The 17,998-nt window shown below is 33.6% G+C and overlaps 1 protein-coding gene and 1 long non-coding RNA gene across 8 annotated transcripts; one reads left to right on the top strand and one right to left on the bottom strand.

The window, feature by feature from the left end:
* Nucleotides 1-314: 314 nt before the first annotated feature.
* Nucleotides 315-17,746, top strand: LOC100804540 (MADS-box protein FLOWERING LOCUS C). 7 transcript variants are annotated; one of them, XR_414429.4, is made up of 8 exons: nt 315-581; nt 7,656-7,716; nt 8,306-8,367; nt 8,442-8,541; nt 10,871-10,953; nt 16,032-16,073; nt 16,754-16,795; nt 17,413-17,462. XR_414429.4 is itself a non-coding variant. In XM_003524857.5 (7 exons), the coding sequence occupies exons 1-7, from the start codon at nt 397-399 to the stop codon at nt 17,515-17,517; spliced, it is 597 nt and encodes a 198-aa protein (XP_003524905.1). In that variant the 5' UTR covers nt 315-396; the 3' UTR covers nt 17,518-17,746. The 7 variants fall into 7 exon arrangements, 6 of the variants coding, with proteins under 6 accessions (XP_003524905.1, XP_014631160.1, XP_006580127.1 ...); XM_003524857.5 differs by lacking the exon at nt 10,871-10,953 and having other exon boundaries at nt 17,413-17,746; XM_014775674.3 differs by lacking the exon at nt 10,871-10,953 and having other exon boundaries at nt 16,751-16,795; nt 17,413-17,746.
* LOC113001637 (uncharacterized) lies at nt 7,784-17,535 on the bottom strand. The gene is made up of 3 exons (XR_005891531.1): nt 17,404-17,535; nt 8,485-8,551; nt 7,784-8,389 (listed from the first exon to the last, which is right to left on the bottom strand). It is a non-coding gene; the product is annotated as an uncharacterized lncRNA (long non-coding RNA).
* Nucleotides 17,747-17,998: the final 252 nt, after the last annotated feature.

The following is a 17,998-nucleotide window of genomic DNA, read 5'->3' as shown; positions in this document are numbered from 1 at the left end:
AATATTTTAAGTACAATATCTAAAATAATTTTTAATTATATGAATAATTTGGATGATGATAAAAGTATAACGTTGAGTTCTAAAATAAATTGATAAGACACATTATTACATTAATTATGTTTTAGAAAATTATAGTAGCTAGCAACACAATGTGGGCATGTGGCTTTGACTTTTTTGACTAGTACAGTTAAAAGAAATGAAATTATTAAAAAATGAAACGAAAATCAATTAATTTAAATTGCAATCTGGTCATGGGACACGTGTTGATTCAGGAATCAGCACGTAAGCCTATGGCTATAAGGATAGTATTGAGAGAGATAGTAATAGAAGGTGGGACAAAGAGAGAAAACCGAATAGAAAAGAAGGTAGCTAGCTAGGGTTTTGGCGCGAAGAAGAATGGGGAAGAAGAAGCTGGAGATAAAGCGAATCGAGAACAAAAGCAATCGGCAGATAACATTCTCCAAGAGGCGCAAAGGATTGATGAAGAAAGCCCGCGAGTTATCCATTCTCTGCGATGCGAAGTTGGCGCTGCTCATCTTCTCCAGCACCGGCAAGCTCTACGAGCTTTGCAACGGTGACAGGTACGCGCAAACCGTACATTACCTTTTATGATTTCCGTTCCGTACACCGTAGCGTAGTATATGTGTCCAACATCTTTGATTTAGTTCCGTACACCGTAGCATAGTATATGTGTCCAACGGAAATTAGTTCCGTTTTATGCCTTTTCTTCTGTACTTTGATTTGTTTGCTTTACTGTGTGCTTGCTTTCCGTTGGTTGGAAACTAAAAATGGAAATGAATGATTAACTAAACTAGTGCAAAGTGCAAAAGTAGTAACCATTAGCTAGATGAGTCTTGTCAAAGTTGTCACGGTTTTCGGAGCCTTAGGTATGGATGAAAACTACTTGTTAAAAGGAGGAGGATAATTAAGTTTGTGGTGTCAGCTCTCTGCACTGCTGCACTAGTGGAAGTCGATTTGATATAATTTGAACGTTTCTGCTGCTAGAGTTTGCTAGAAGACATTTTTTAAATCTTTTTTTTTTTACTTGAAGAAAACACTTTAAAGTGTAGAATCTACACTGTAGATAATTTATTTATTTGTGCTGGAATATATATATATATATATATATATATATATATATAGAACATTTTTGCTAAAGGATTTATTTATTTGAAAAGAGATTTTCAAATGTACGGATATTGCTTCCATGAGAATAATGTCAAGAAAAGGTATTTTGTTACGATAGTAAAAAGTTAATATTAAGCATCCATAATCAACTCGTCAGATTTGGCGTCCAAGGTAGACTTAAATACACATACGAAACTTCCCTACCACTATCACATACTTAGGAGTAGGAGATCTGTAAAATCGAATCTTACCCGCGTGCTGCAAAGGAGAGTGATAAGGTTTTGAAAATCTATGCAATTATTGTAAAATATTTGTGTAATATTAATCATGCCAATATCACATACACAAATTGTATGTTGCATTATTGAATAATTTTATCTCAAAATCTACTATCAATTGAATTTTCTTATCATATTTATAAATTTTATTTTAATTCAAAATTGTTTGATATTCTATTAATATACATAAAAAATTATGTAATATTTACTTTTAGAATATATAAAAATAAAAACATGTAATTACATATTTATAGTTGTTCAACTTTAATAAAATTTAATAGAAATAGTTTAAGTAATATATAATTAAAATTCAATGATTAGACTGATTTATAAAAATAACATCATTGTATATAAAATTGTTGATGGTGCAATTAATATAGCAAATGTGATTTTATGTCTTATTAAAATATATGTTTTTAGTTGTTATCATTAATTTTATTTTATAATTAAACCAATGTTTTGGTATATATAAAAAAGTTTCACGTTGTTTAGGAGTTAAAATTAATGATAGTTTATAGACACATTATCCTTAAATTCATTGAAATGTGGATAATACCTTGAATATGGTGAGCAAATGATCATGCAAAGGTTGAAACTATTTCAATATATATATGAAGTCTCATATTGATTAGAAGTCAAGGTCTTAGTTTATAAACCTTCTCCTTTGTTCTATTGAGATGTATTCTAAGGACTAAATTGTAAGAATTATGTGAGACAAAATAGGCAATACCTTAAATGTGATAAGTCTAACGATGTAACCGATTTCAAGTTAGAACCTTGACATTAGAAAGAGAGTTTAGGCCACACAAATTATAATCACACATGCCCTTTAGCCTCAATTGGAGAGTTACCATTTCGCTATTTATATTGCCCCTTAATCCATTATGCATTTTAAGAACAAAATTATGGACAAAATGAATAATATATACCTCTAATATATACCTCTAATACAATGAATTTAATGATTTGGTATGTATTTTTACTGTACCCATATACTGGTTCCCTCTCAGACCTGTTTTGTCTGAGTTTGGAATCATTGCTATGGTACCCATTCTGCTGTAATATAGTACCTCTGGTACTTCTTTACATATCTATAAAATATTATCTTTGCTGATCAAAAAAAAAAAAAAAAGAAGTCAAGAATAAGTGGTGACATATAATGTAATCACACTATGCCACTCGCTAGTAATATCATTGTTGATGGATTGACAAATACACCAAATCATTAATGATTTTTCTCTATTTATAATTATTTCAATTTACATATGCATCTACTAGTATATTCTAACTTTAGTTCTCCGAGTCTAATTTATCTATTTTCTCTCCCAAATTCTTTTGCAGAGTTAAAATAGTAAATTGCATTAAGGATAGAGATATATAATAGACTAAACAAATATCAACTTATCTCTAGTGATAATTTTATTTAGATAATTTTTTCCAGTTCTATTAGAAAATAACTTTTTCCAACGCTACCCCTATAACTTATCATGTGAATGAGTGATCAAACCACAAACAATAATATTAAATACTGGAAAAGATTATGCAAATGTAATATTCATGAATAGATAGAAAGATAAATTACATCAAGAGTAGTTGATTGTTAAGTTTCCAACAAAAAGATTATGCATATGTAATATTCATAAATAGATAGGAAGGGAAATTACATCAAAAGTAATTAGTTGTCAAGTTTCCAACAAAAAGAATTTAGCCTCTCATTATCATGAAAGTTTTTACAATTACAAGAAAGAAATATTTAGTAAAAAAAAAATCTTTATTTAAACATGACTATCAAGGTCGGCACTAACACCAACTTCATTTAAGGTATCAACTTGTAGATACCAATTGTTACTATTAATCTAAATTCGTTATCATTATAGTATAATTAGGGTACAACTCCAACTCAATACAATTACTTTTGTTCTAATTAACAATCATCTGCAAATTAAGGCTTACAACTGAGTTTTCAGCTTGTTACAATTAACACGTTGAATAACCAAAAATAAATAAATTGTCATATAAACGATTTAACAATCAGAAAAAATGTTTCTAATATTAGGTGACCACGAGCAAAGAAACACTGTCAAAAAGACTTCCAATGAAAATATCAGTGTTACCAACATTATAGTAAGACTCAAACATATCCAAGGTTCATTAAAGCATTATCAACGATAGCATAAAATTTGAATTAAAGAGATCTAGAAATCTTTAGAAATATGCTTAATTGGAAAATGAAATACTGAATCTGACTTAAAAATAGCGTTCATGTATATAGTGTGGGTGTTTGGACAAGTATAAAAAGCCTTCAGATCAACTGCATGGTCAGGGTACAGGTGTGACTTTTTCATACCCTGTACCATATCCAGGGACGTGGGAGAAGCGTCAATTGATAAATAAAAAATGTCTGAGTGGTTTAAATCCAACATACTTTAACTTCTATTTAGATAATTGGTGCAATTCCGAAACTTTGACCCGTGGTCATGTATAGAAACTCAGTGATGCCATGTGAAGAGCCAACCATTTTCAAAGCTTATTAAATCGTTTTAAGTAAAAATACAAAAATGATTTTATGTATAATACATCTTTAGTATGAGTTTTGTTATGAATCAGGCCTATCTAGGACCCAACCCGAATCCAAGTCCGGCTCCTCTAAAATGTTGACCATGCAAACTATCTCGGAGATTAAGTCACTTTATGTTATTCTAAGAACAACGAATAATTTCTCTCTTCGAATCATGGGCCTCTAGCATAGAGATCCAGTCCATCCTTACTCCTTTATATACTATTGGCATCTGTGTTATAATTACGCTCATTTATTACTATTAGTCTTTGTGTAAAGTTCTTCACTAAATTGGCATCGGAGTGTGCCTTTGCAGATACTCTTAACACCACTCATGCAGACTAGGTTCAAGAAGTTCAGACTACTACCCTCACACTTCAAGGCAAAAATCATTTATCGGTCTAGGCCTATTAGTCCCAGATAGAGAGTTTGGACCACCACTGTCAATACTTCGAATAGAACAAGTCTTTAATACCATTTCTTGAATCAATGACTCCTAAAGCTTATTAGTGTGTTTGTTTTATGGCTTTTCCGTAGAAATCCTACTTTCACAAAGGATTCATGTTCAATGAATCCGATGTGAGTTGATTCACACCCTAAGCTGTTTAGGTAAAAACAACTTAATGATTTTATGTGATATATGTGTCACATGTCTCTAATAGCATATCATGAACTAATTATCCCAAGAATTTAAACTATTAGATGAAAGCGTATCATGGTTTTATGTCAAACATGAGACAACACTTAAGCATCTTACCTTGTTCTAAAATATTGCTTAGAAGAATGGGAGCAACAAATTTAAATTACATCTCTAGAGAGGATAGTCATATATGATCTAACATTATATTATGTTATATAACCCAAAACATAGCTTAAGATGATGACGTTTTATATCTAATAATATTCAAGGAAGCCCTAAACATCGAGAAAATCTCATTTAAAGTAGTTGGCACAAATGTGTGTCTAAATGAATTTATTTCAAGTAATACTTTTTATTTTTTTATACAACTTTTTGATAGAACTTCAAATATATATATTTTTTTAAATAAAATTTCCCTAACATGTTATACAGCTGCTGCGGTTTGGTTCCTAAACATTTATTGAAGAAGCTGCTATTTGGGTGTAATTTAATAAATGCTTCTAAATCAAATTGTTGCAACGATTAATCATGTCTTGTAAGGTTCAATCGTCCGGATATTATTCGATTTCGATCCTTAGAAGAAATAATTATTGATCAAGTTTTACTTAGCTTTTGGTCAAACTTTGGATTAGTCAAAATCTCTTTCTCCTGATGAATTGGAGGATTAAGAGGAAAAAAAAACATTTGCAACTCCAAGTCACGTTCTTCTAACATCCCTAATTTTTGACTTCTCAACTGCTCACATATTATGACACTTCACACGATGGCATTTCACTCAACATCTTTGTTAATTAGAATCTTTCATAGATAGTCTTTTTTTAGACCTTGATAATTTGCTTCAGTTGCTTTGAGGATCAATGACTATGCCCAGAAACCAACATAAGACTTTTGAGGATGTTTTGTCCTCACTCACACGTTTAAGGCCAGCTATCTCATGACTATTACAAACCAAGACACTTAATTGTGGAGTTATTAAGTTATAGGCTACTTAAAAATAAATGCATCTTGTTTGTATATGTAATACCAATTAATTTCTTTAAGTCATCTTCAATTGTATAATCTCACACATATACAACATTTAGATCCCTCTCATTTTAATGTGATTTGATCGGGATCTTACAGTTATCAGGTAGAAAGACATGATCCAATTGAGGATTTTTTGAGTTTCAAGCCAATAAATAGGCCTTGAGAATCAATTTAAAAACAAGTCTATTTAATCCTGCATTTATTTATCGCTTTTCCTTACAATTTTTCTTGACTGCTTCTATTTAGTGTTTTTGTTTATAAACCTTTTTTAACCTTTACTTTTCAACCCAAACCTTTCTTCAGCAATTGGTTTTGCAGTTGGTAAGAGAGCATTGAATTTAGCTTTGATAGATGACCACTGACCAATAATTTCAAGAATACTCATGTCATGTTTACGAAGATTGAGTCCACAACTCATGACAAGTATGAAAATTGGTGTAGATGTTGTGAAGGTAAGAATCAATTGAGTCCACAACTCATGACAAGTATGAAAATTGGTGTAGATGTTGTGAAGGTAAGAATCAATTGAGTCCACAACTCATGACAAGTATGAAAATTGGTGTAGATGTTGTGAAGGTAAGAATCAATTGACTGCAATATAAAGTACACGGTAAAGCAGTATTTTTCTCCCAATTTTGTCTATCCTCCATCACATATTAAGGTTAGTGTAGAGCTGATTCTTCAACCCTTGTCCAATACACCACTTCATAACTACCTTGGACCATGAAACATAGTTGGAGGAGCCCAATAAATTCTTAATTGCAATGACAGGGGTAGAAGTGAAGGTAGAAAAAAGGCCCAGACTTGACCCAGAAACTTAATCTTTTAATTAAGTTGACCTCCAATCCAACCTATACAACTAAGGTTATAAGTCTGACAAGGTCCTCTGGAATTCAGATGTAACTGCACCGTCCTGCAGTTGTAATCCCACGGTCCAAGTTTATATGAAATATATATATATATATATATATATATATATATATATATATATATATATATATATATATATAACTATTATATCGTATATATGTTAACTTAAATAAATTATTTTAATAGCTGAGAGCGTCAGATCCTCTACATTATTTTTTTAAGTGTAGAATTATAGGTTAACGGTTAACCTATAGATATAATAACTTCAGAAAAAACAAGAATTGTTCCTTGCCAAAGGTAGTTAGAACATAGCCAACACGAAAGAGAGACAAATGCAAATTAGGAAAGAAGCTAAAAATCTTTGGTACTTGGCCGCAGAAGTTGAGATAGATTAGATTGTGATTGGAGATGATATCACTACAATAAGATGGTGAAATTAAAAGAATCAAATAAGAAAGATCATAGAATGCTTACGATATGATAGATATGTACATTCTGTAAAAAAAAATAGATGTATATATTTGATACAAACTTAACACATATTTATTCTACTATATTAATTAGGTTAAGCCATAATGTAATAAAACTAATACAAGTCCTGTCCATTAAAACTACTAACATAACACCAATATGATCACCCTAATGTTCTTTTTAATACTTCTACTAAACAATCATTTTATTGTTTGAGGTTGTTTTAGCTAATATGAACTAAAACAAATTCCTGAAAGGACCAGGTGTATAGTCTCCCTGGGTAAACAATTGCTAAAGCTTATCATACATTGCACTGAAATGGGATAACCTCCCCTCCCCTTGAATTTATTATTTTCATTCATCCCATTTTTGTACGCACACTAACACACTAACATTAATTTTTTAACTACTAGTGTGTTTGAATACCTCTTAGAATCAATTTTGACCCTCAAAATCATGGTGGAAAATTGAAAAAGTTGAAGCAACTATTTGTTGCTTTGGCTTTTACTTGATTTTAGAATTGATATTGACATAATTGAAAGTTAATCCAAACACAGAAACATATCCCTGGTTAGAAAAAAGACCTGTTAAGCTACTTGCACCAATGCCTATCAAATATCATGCGTAGTTGTTGTTTAGTTATTTCAATATTAGAATGAAAAATCCGTGAATTTAATGTTCTCAGTTTGGCCGAGGTCGTGCAGCGATATTGGGATAACTTAGGAGCGAGCGGTACTGACACAAAGGTACGGAACTTGTCATGTATGCTAGATTTATTGCACTTCTCATACAAGACATGATAGAGAATGAAAATCTAACCTTAGCTGCCATAAGAACATCTTGAAAGTTATCACTGTAAACATATATAAGAACTGAACTGTCTCGTGACAGTCGCTAGGTAACAAGGATGAAGAGAGCACGTAATATTGTCAAGGTATCATATAGATAGTGTGGCTAACATGGGAACTAAAATAACAAGTAGGAGACTTTCAATATGAAAGCTAGGGGTGTCGATATTACATTTCTTAATGTTACAATAAAGGTAAAGTTCTCAATACACCGAAACTTGCATATCCAAGTTTTGTTGCTTTTATCTCGGGTTCTCTCTCTCTCTCTCACTTCAAATGAAAATATGCTTTATTGTGCTTAGCTTCGCCAAGCTTGTATTTTAATTTCTTTTAGTCTAAAAGGTGGCAGAGCAAAAGAAAGTGATACATAAAATATTGTTGTTTTAGGGGAATTATTTGAAGCAAATTATGCAAAATGTTGAACTGATGCTTGGAAAAACATATCACAACCGAGATCATTGATATTATAATTATTATTTGGTCGCAGGGACTCCGCTTTGAAATTGCAGATATCTGGTCTGATGAAGCGTTTTCTCAATTGGTCCAAAGGTGATTCTTTGTATTCGTCTTCCTGCAACGTTAAGGTATGAACGAATCACTGATCTAATTAAATTTCATTGCAGCCACTTTGGTGTTTCTGAACTTGAGCATCTGAGTGTGACTGACCTTATGGAACTAGAGAAACTGGTTCATTCTGCTCTTTCGCGAATCAGATCAGCAAAGGTTTTACACTCTGTTCAGTGAACGAATTTCAATTTATTAAGTGTAAACTATACATCACTCAGCTTTGGCAATGAAAATGAAAAAAAAAAGCTGTTGTTCTAGGAATGTCATGCAAGCATATCTTCTTTATCCTCTGGGTTTCTTAAAACGAAAAAAGCACTTTAGATAGCAAACATCATTTGAGTTTTGAACATTGCATCAATGAAAAAAATCCTGTAGGGATATTTACCGGAGGGAGGATTCATTAAAATTTCTATGAAACTATTTTATATCAGTACTTTTAGGAACTGTAAAAGGACATAAAACATTTCTTGGAACTCTATCTGATAATTTAAGCTTATACTTTTAGTACAAGTTTATAGCATTTATATTATATGCCCTAGTAATTAGGCAATGTACACTTGTCAAGTCCCAAAGGCAGTTAGTAGTGATTCATCACTTTTCTTTGTCACCGGTGCACAGATAATTTCTATTATTTTCTTATACGTTTGAATACAAGATACTTCAATCACCCCCGAGTTCTTTCCCAGTTTTATTCTACTGTCTTCATTAGATTAGGACAAGAAGTGTATGCGTTAAGAGACATTATTCACTTTATTGTTGAGGCTTCTCTTAATAAAAAACAAGATAGCCCTATAGATGAAAGAGAAGAAATTGTTTATTTATTCAATATTATGGGTTATAATATGTATATATATATATATATATATATATATATATATATATATATATAAATAAATTAAAAGATAATTTTTTCTATCTTAAATGTCAATTGTATTAATACTTTCCCTCAAATTGGTAAATGTATACCAATCATATCCAACTTGCCAATAAGTTCCTAAAATCTTGTTACAGGAAGCCCGGCCCCTTGGTGAACACGTCTATGAATTGGAGTCTCGTAGGAACATTTGTTGTGACTATAAGATTGTTGTCCATTTTTCTTCGATGAAGTACCTATCAATTTCTATGTTCTTTGTTCTGTAATGCTAGGTTGAATTATGGGCCACACTAATGGCTGAATTGTTACCACAAAACAGCCTCATAAGTCCTTCCTATTTTAGTTTGAGATCATCAAGAATAATCTTCATCTATTACCTCACATATATTGTGTGTTGGAGATATAAGGTGAACTAGATGGTTAGGAAAAAAAGAAAAAGAAAAAAGAGTCATGGGTTTGACTTTCTCTATTAACAAAATTAACATTTATCTATAAAAAAACAAAATATATATTGTGTGTCATAGTTTGAAATTTTATTTATGTACTAAACTGAGCAACTACATTTTGCTTCTTACTCCTCCATGTTACTAGTTTTCCCTTAGAAACATGCACTATCCAGACGAGGTCCTTTTATTTACAACTAACTCGTCATAGTCTGCATCTATATAACCTCTATTGATAATGTATGAACGTACTTTTCTTGAACAACAATCCTTTTCTTGGATATTGAAGGATTCTATCAACTTCTTGCAGGTGCCTTTCACAAGGATCATGCATAAATTGGATGACCACATTAATAACATTAGCAATGATCTTGTTTGGAGACAAGGCTAAAAGTCCTTTTGTCAGCTTCTCTACTGGAAAAAAAATTATATTTTCAATAGATACTTTCAAAAACACTTATACCTTGTATCCAAACAGACCCATTGTCTGGTCTAATGTAAGATAAATAAATTAGCTTGTCCATGAGTCTTTGGTATTGGGACTTTTCTACTACTAGACTTTCTTCACTTCCAATCTTGTGGTTTTGCTCAATTGATACATCAGTGTATTTTCACCTACATCCCGCTGCCTTCTTATCTTTTGGTTTGTCAACTATCTCTGAGGTTGAGTTTCTTTCCAATGTCCTTATCTCTCTATTCATGGCTTGAACCCACTCATATTTCAGAGCTTCTTGGAATGAAGTAAGAGTTTTGATTTCATCAATTGTTGCAATAAAACTCTGATACGATGCAGAGAGATGGTCAGTACAAATAAACTAAGAAATAGGATAACTGATAAATGATCTTTTTTCCTTTTCTCAAACCAATGGCATGTAATCAGTAACTTTCTTAGTAATACTTTCAAGGATACACACCTCAATCAGACAATTGAACTTAACATTAGATTGACATATTTTGTACCATTGTCAAACCGAAACTCTTAATAGGCGTAACCTACACTGAACCCTGATCACATTGGCGTGGTCGAAATTTTCAAATGATGTTCCTTTGTAAAACCCGGAATGTTCTCAGTACTTTTATGTAGTGATGTGGGTGTTTGACCCAGAACATTGTTATTAACTTTGTTTTCTGAAATCTATATTAAGTCTCCTTCGTTTTGGTATGGTAGAGGATTGCGTGGAACCGACGAGCGGAGAAGAAAAAGAAATCTCCAAGTGACGTGACGAGGAACCTGCGGGTAGCTCACAATAGGTGATGGGAGTTTATTATAAAATTCACTGTTTTAACACCATAGTTAGGGTCAGGAAACCTAGCTATGAGGATAACTGTCTGTCCCTGTTGCATGCTGATTTTTCTGTTATAAAAAACGATATTAAAACTAATGGGATGCGATAAGATTGTTATTGATATGCATGCTGATTTTTCAGGAAAATCTATGTTTTGACAAATGGGATGCGATATATATATATATATATATATATATATATATATATATATATATATATATATATATATATATATATATGTTTTGTGATGAATGATATTGTTATGTTTATTTGATTTGTGTTGTTTGAAGACCTGTGAGTGTACCTGTGAGTGTGAATCTCAGGCATGAAAATATATATATATATGTGTGTGTGTGTGTGTGTGTGTGTGTGTGTGTGTGTGTATGGTGATATTGATTTGAGATGACGTTGTTAATAAAGATCATGTCAACATGAATTGATGGTATTGTTGATAATGAATATGAAATGAGGTTGTTGTTGTTGTTGTTGATAACGTCATTGAGACGAGATGATATCTATGTTGAGAATGATGTGAAAATGGAATGTTGATTGATGTTGGAAATGCATTGGCATGTGCATGTTGTGTATGTTCGTGGGGGGCGAAATGCACTGACCTTCCAAGGTCTTTGGCACTTGCTTTGTGTCACGTTCATACATTGGATGTTGTGTATGTTCGTGAGGGGCAAAGTGCACTGACCTTCCAGGGTCTTTGACACTTACTTTGGGCCACGTTCATACGTTGTATGTAGTGTATGTCATGGGGGTAGAGTGTACTGACCTTGTCGAATGACCCAGACGTGGGTGACAAGCGTGGTTAGAGAATCTAATCATTTCTGAGGGGATGCTTAGGCGCTTTAATTGGTCCATGGTCTTTGGCACTTACTTTTGGTCATGTTTATAGCTCATACGACACAGGAAATAGAGTAACTGTGGCAGAGTGTACTTTGTACTGAGGGGGCTTATCACCTGGTAGGGAACTCCTTTGGGCTCCCAGGTTGATCACCTATGGGAGGGGGGCAATTACGTGCACAATCGAGTGGTCTCGACGAACTCTGCATGGTTTCCTAAGTGAGAGTGTCGTGTGAACACGCTTAGGCTATTTCCTGAGATTTGGTTGTTGTTGGTACGTACCACATTGCATCTGAGAGTTGAGTCAGGTGCATGCATCATTCTGTGCAGTCCTGATTGGATCCGTGGATGGATGATGAGAAATTGTTGAATGTGGATGATGAATAATTGTTGGATGTGAGCGTTGAATAATGAATGTTGTGTAAGCTCATAATGTTTGCCTATGTTTCTTGCTAATTGTGGTTATTTGAATTTGATATTGGTTCTTTTTATAATGAATTCACCATCGTGTGGTTGATACCTGTGATGATCACGAACATTGTTCGTGAGAGTAGAATGGCAGCAGAAGGATGCCAGAAGTGAGATTCTGGTGAGGAGCCGCCGAGCCGACGTGATGACGTTAACATTATTTTGGAAGAGAGTTGTGTTTTGTAATCAACTCCTCCATAGTTGGTTTTAAGTTTTATTTTGTTGAGTTAAAGATGTAAAACTTGGATTTTAATTATATTTATGAACAGATTTAATTTTCGTTTATGTGTATGACGTGTACCGAGTTATTGTTTCTATATAATTATGTATATTCACTTAAGTAATAGCGTGTTGTTGGATGAATGTATGTTGGGGAGAAATTACTTCTATCTTCATAACAAAATTAAGGGAGTTCTTTTTATAAAAAATTGAAATTATCGCATATTAGAGTGTTGATATCGTAGCGACGAGGCGGGTCGTTACAAGAAGGGACTGAATAGTTTAGCCAAGAAGGATATGCTTCCAGGATTGAAGAATGCAAATTTAGAGAAATGTACTCATTGCATGGTTGGTAAGTAAACTAGAGTATCCTTCAAGAAACATCCTTCCAGAAAATTTGAGTTGCTTGAATTGGTGCATTCAGACATTTGTGGCCATTTAAAGGTAAAATTCTTTAGTGGTATACTTTATTTTGTTACCTTCATTGATGGTTGTTCCAGGAAACTTTGGGTCTATGCTTTGAAGACAAAAGACCAAGTTCTTGAGAAGTTCAAGGAGTTTCATGTCTTAGTTGAGAAGCAGTCAGGCAAGAAGCTGAAACGCATTCGTACTGACAATGGTGGTGAGTATTATGGACCATTTGATGTCTACTGCAAGCAGCATGGCATTGCTCATGAGAAAACCCCTCCTAAAACTCCTAAACTAAATGATTTGGCGGAGAGGATGAACAGGAGGACATTGATTGAGAGAGTAAGATGTATGCTCTCTGAAGCAAAGTTACCTAAGCACTTCTAGGGTGAGGCACTGTACACGGCGGTGCATGTTATCAATCTTAGTTCTGTTGTTGCTTTGAATAGTGAGGTGCTGAACAAAATTTGGTTTGGCAAGAATGTGAAGTATGATCACTTAAGAGTTTTTGATTGCAAGGCTTTGGTGCATGTTCCAAAGGATGATAAATCCAAGTTGGATGCAAAGTCAAGGCGGGGTATCTTCATTGGTTATGGTGAGAATGAATTTGGTTACAAGTTCTATGATCATGTTGAGAAGAAGCTTGTTAGAAGTCGTGATGTGAAATTCATGAAAGACCAAACAATTGAAGGCATTAATAAGGTGGAGAAGTCTACACCCAAGGAAGACAATGGTGTGGCTGATTTTGAACCAGTTCAGCCGCCTATTCAGAATCTGAATACTGATGTTCAGAATGATGTTGGTGTCCAGTAACCTAGAGGTGAGGTAGATGTTCCTGCTCATGATGATGAAGAGCAGCATGACATATCACAAGATGAAAATCTTGGTGATGCTACCGAACCACTTCAAGTTCAACTCAGGAGATCCAACAGGGAGAGACAACCTACTAGGAGGTGTTCTACTAATGAGTATGTGATCCTAACAAATGAGGGAGAACCTGAGTGCTTTGGAGAGGCCATGGAAAGTGAAGAAAAGAGAAAGTGGCTGGATGCAATGAAGTTTGAAACTTGTTGTGAGATCGTCGGTTTGACGGTTACCTCCACATAGTTGTGAGAGGGAGATTTGTTGGATTTTTTGGGTTCCCTTCCTATGTGAAGTAAAGACTCAAATGAGAAAGTTCATTTTGTCTCTTATTTAAGTGGAGAGAGGTCAAATTAGGGTGAGAGAGAGACTTATTTGTGATGAAAAAATGATTACAAAACATTAAGAGAGAAATGAGAGGAAAATCATTGTGATTTTCGCACACTCACCAAAGAGCATTTTTTCAGATTACAGTTGCAAATTCGTTCACCGCTGGATTAGGATGATTTTTGGACAGTAGATTCTACACGCGATATTTTAAATTGTCTAGTTGGATTGTCAAAACGATATCTGAAAAGGGAGATAAGTGTTTCACATTCTCTTCTCTGCATTTTGGGGTTTTATCTTCTTGTCTCTATTGTAAGCATTGGTGTTCTGTTTTGATTTGGCTGCTTGTAGCACGTTTCAGTGTACTTGTTGGAGACTCTCTTGTACCTTTATTTTGATTATAGTGGAGTTATTTATTTGGTCTGAACAACCCGTGACTTTTACCCTTGCATTGAGGGATTTTTCATGTTAAACAAATTGTGTCTCTTGTGTGCTCTTGGTTTTATTCTGTGCTCTATATATTATTGGTGTTCCTTACATGTTCTTACAAGTTTGGAGGAATTTATTTCCACTGCCTATTACTTTGTTATTGAGTTTGTTATTGTGTTGGTCTTTATTCCCCATCAGACTGGTATCAGAGCCGATGGTTCGACTTGATGACCAACTCAAGATGAGTAAGATGGCGGCGATGGATCCAGTTTAGGGATCCCGTGTATCGAAAGTCTTCATGATGGTGGGTCCAGGCGGCGTGTCCCGTGGGTGAAGTGACGATGCAAGTACCTAGAGCATGTAGGCTCTAATGACTACCATAGAATACTCTGGATGATAATGACTTCCACTTAAGGGGGAGGTTACCATGTGGAAGAGACTCATACTTGAGGGAAAGATTGTTGGAATACTAGTGTGAGGTGAAGTCCCACATTGAGTAAAAGTGAAAAAGTTGAACACCATATAAGTAAGGAGAAGACCCATAAACCTGAACCTTAAGGTTTTGGATTAAAGTGTGGTGTTAAGTTTTCTTATGCGGTTGCTCATGGCTCATTGGTGTAAATCTCCCCAGTGTTTAGCATTGATTACCCAACATATATGACAGATTAAACTGAGGTGAGTAGGTTTCTTAGCAAGGTATCAAAGCCTCTTTCAACTAACTAGTTGGCAAGTTTTTGTCCTGCATTCTTCATCCTTGAATGAAAGTTGAGTCTTTAACTTGTCCTATAATTTCAACTCTGATGGCTCCAAATGCCGGAGGTGACTACTTCATCCTAAGCTCAATTCTTCCCCAGCCGCTTCCCTGCACTTTTACCTAACTTCTTCCCAAACAGATATTAGACCTCCTTCTTCTCAATAAAAACATTCTCTTTTTTTTTTACAAAATAAGGTGAGCTTATTTTTTATCTTTACTTCAAGGACCAAAGGCTTTGCTCTGGTGTCGTGCTTGAGATATATATCAAAATAAATACTGGTATTTTTAACTGCTTAATTTGGTTCTCTTCTCTGTTTAAATCACTATCATTTAGAACCAATTATTCTGGGCGTGAAATGTTTATACTATGAAGATCCCTTCAATTCTAGTGATGGTGTTGTATATCATCCTGTTTGCGTAAGAGATTACTAGTATAATGATATATGACATTACTAGTATCGCCATTCTGTTGCAAGCTCAATTTGCGGTTTAACCGTTTGCTTAAGTTCTTTTTGTTGTTAAGTGTTAACTAAAGGTCTATTTTAGAAAACTCATTCTCTCTTGAACTACTGAAGTTTATCTGATGAAGATTTCCCCGTGACTTTTGACTTATGGCAATTGCGGCCAGAGCAACAAATGTTAAAATTTCAATTGAGGATGCAGTTGTTCTCATTAGCTCCACCTTTTTACATTTAAGACTGTTCTAATGCAGAAGTTTTTTTATGCAGATGCGATTGATGATGGAATCTGTAGAGAATCTTAAGAAAAAGGTATGCAGTTGGTAAGAGTTTCTCGATTTTGTATGTTTGATAACCACTTATATGGATCGATCACCACCCCCCACCCTCCCCTGCTTTAATCTGAACTAAAAAATTAAGGATAAGTTAATTTGTTTGGTTGACTAATTGGATAGAACTAATCATCATTCATCATACTAGCAAATTATGTCCAGGACACGTTTAATATCTCGGTGCTATGCACAACGCCTCAAATTTTAGATGTAGAATAATTCAAATTCCTCATGTTGAGTATGGCAATTAAAATTTATTCACATTAAAGTATGAATATATATATATCCATACAAACTGATGGTACTAACACACACCAGAGTACCAGACACGACACTAAAGTTCCAAGATATTCACAATCACATATAGATATTTTGCAATCTCAGGATCAGAAAAAGATACTTTGCAATTTGTATCATTATCATGCCACTTTATTAGAGACAAATTATAACTAGAAATATTCTAAACAATATACCAGATAATGTGAAGAGCCGTGTTTATTTATTTCCACACATTCATATGCAATTACATAATCGTACCGTTTCCTTTTTGTCTGAATATCAAACTAGGTCGATTAAGAATGATAAACAGTGGATCAAAGTTCAATTATGGTTTGTTAACATTTTTTCTTTCTTTTTTTTAACACTGGCTGCTTCAAGCAGGAACATATCTTGAGAAATGAAAATGAGCTTTTGGAGAAACAGGTAAAAATGTATACAAAGTCATGCACTGAAAGTTATATGTCAATACTATCATTCTATGTGGTGAACATACTTTTTTTTTACTCAATTCTTGAACTCAGTATAAATAAATAGAAAGGCAATATTAATTAAGGCTGAATACACCCTAATTTATGCATTTAAATGACACTCATAAAAACACTATGATTGGCCTAGTGGTAGAGGTTGGGATAGATATGCAAAAACTTAGATTTGATCCTCATTATTGTCATCATACACCAAAGAATACGGGAGGAATCTTGTACATTCTGTTGTAACAAAAAAAGCATACGGAATTTTAGACTAAAATTTGCGTTAAATACTTTCGAAGGAGCCTATTAGTTGAACATGGTGCATAAATTATTGTAATTTTTGGTATTTATCTTTGATTATCTACAAATAACAAATGTTAAATCCTTTCTAAAACTTATCTAAGTCGTTATCTTATACTAATTTAAACTAGTTATCGGATCAGTCAGTTAACTGGTGAGCCCATTCGAGCTGCAATTTATAGATTATAACAGTGAACATACTCTTTATCCCAATAAAACTAATATAGACATTCTAATTTCTATCAATAATAGTTTTTTCACCTGTTGCAGATTGAGGCACAGAAAAAAGCTGATGACGTCAATAACGTGGTGACACGGTTTATTGACTATGATCAAACAGATCGGGTGACGCATAATCTGCTCCCTGGTTTGTAAATGCAGCTGAAAGCCACCACTATGGATATAACTTGCACGAATTTTCCAATTGTGTGCTTAATACATGCATAGGGAACTATGCCATGGTTTAGCTACTTGCCTTCTGTTATTTCTATTCTGGTTGAAACATGGACCATCTAGAGAAGCTCTTAAACATAATGTTGCCGTGGGGAAGTTTGCTTCAGCTACTAGTCTGTGCCTAATTAAATTAGTGACATATTATATACCATATGCTTTAATTTCCGGCATAATATATATATATATATATATATATATATATATATATATATATATATATATATATATATATCCTAAAAAGGCAAGGCTCTTTCCGCGATAATATTGATAATATCATATCAAATGTCAATTAAGTTAAGCAATGCCAAAGTCAACAGTTTAGTCAATTTCCTGTAATGTACGCTACCAACACTCCAACAGCAATGAAAGTAACATGACATTGACGCTGATAATATATTCAGAA

Source organism: Glycine max, chromosome 5 (assembly GCF_000004515.6).
Source record: "Glycine max cultivar Williams 82 chromosome 5, Glycine_max_v4.0, whole genome shotgun sequence".
Classification (NCBI taxonomy): Eukaryota; Viridiplantae; Streptophyta; class Magnoliopsida; order Fabales; family Fabaceae; genus Glycine; species Glycine max.
The sequence above is the reverse complement of the archived record's forward strand: the minus strand, read 5'-3'. Positions and strand labels throughout refer to the sequence as shown.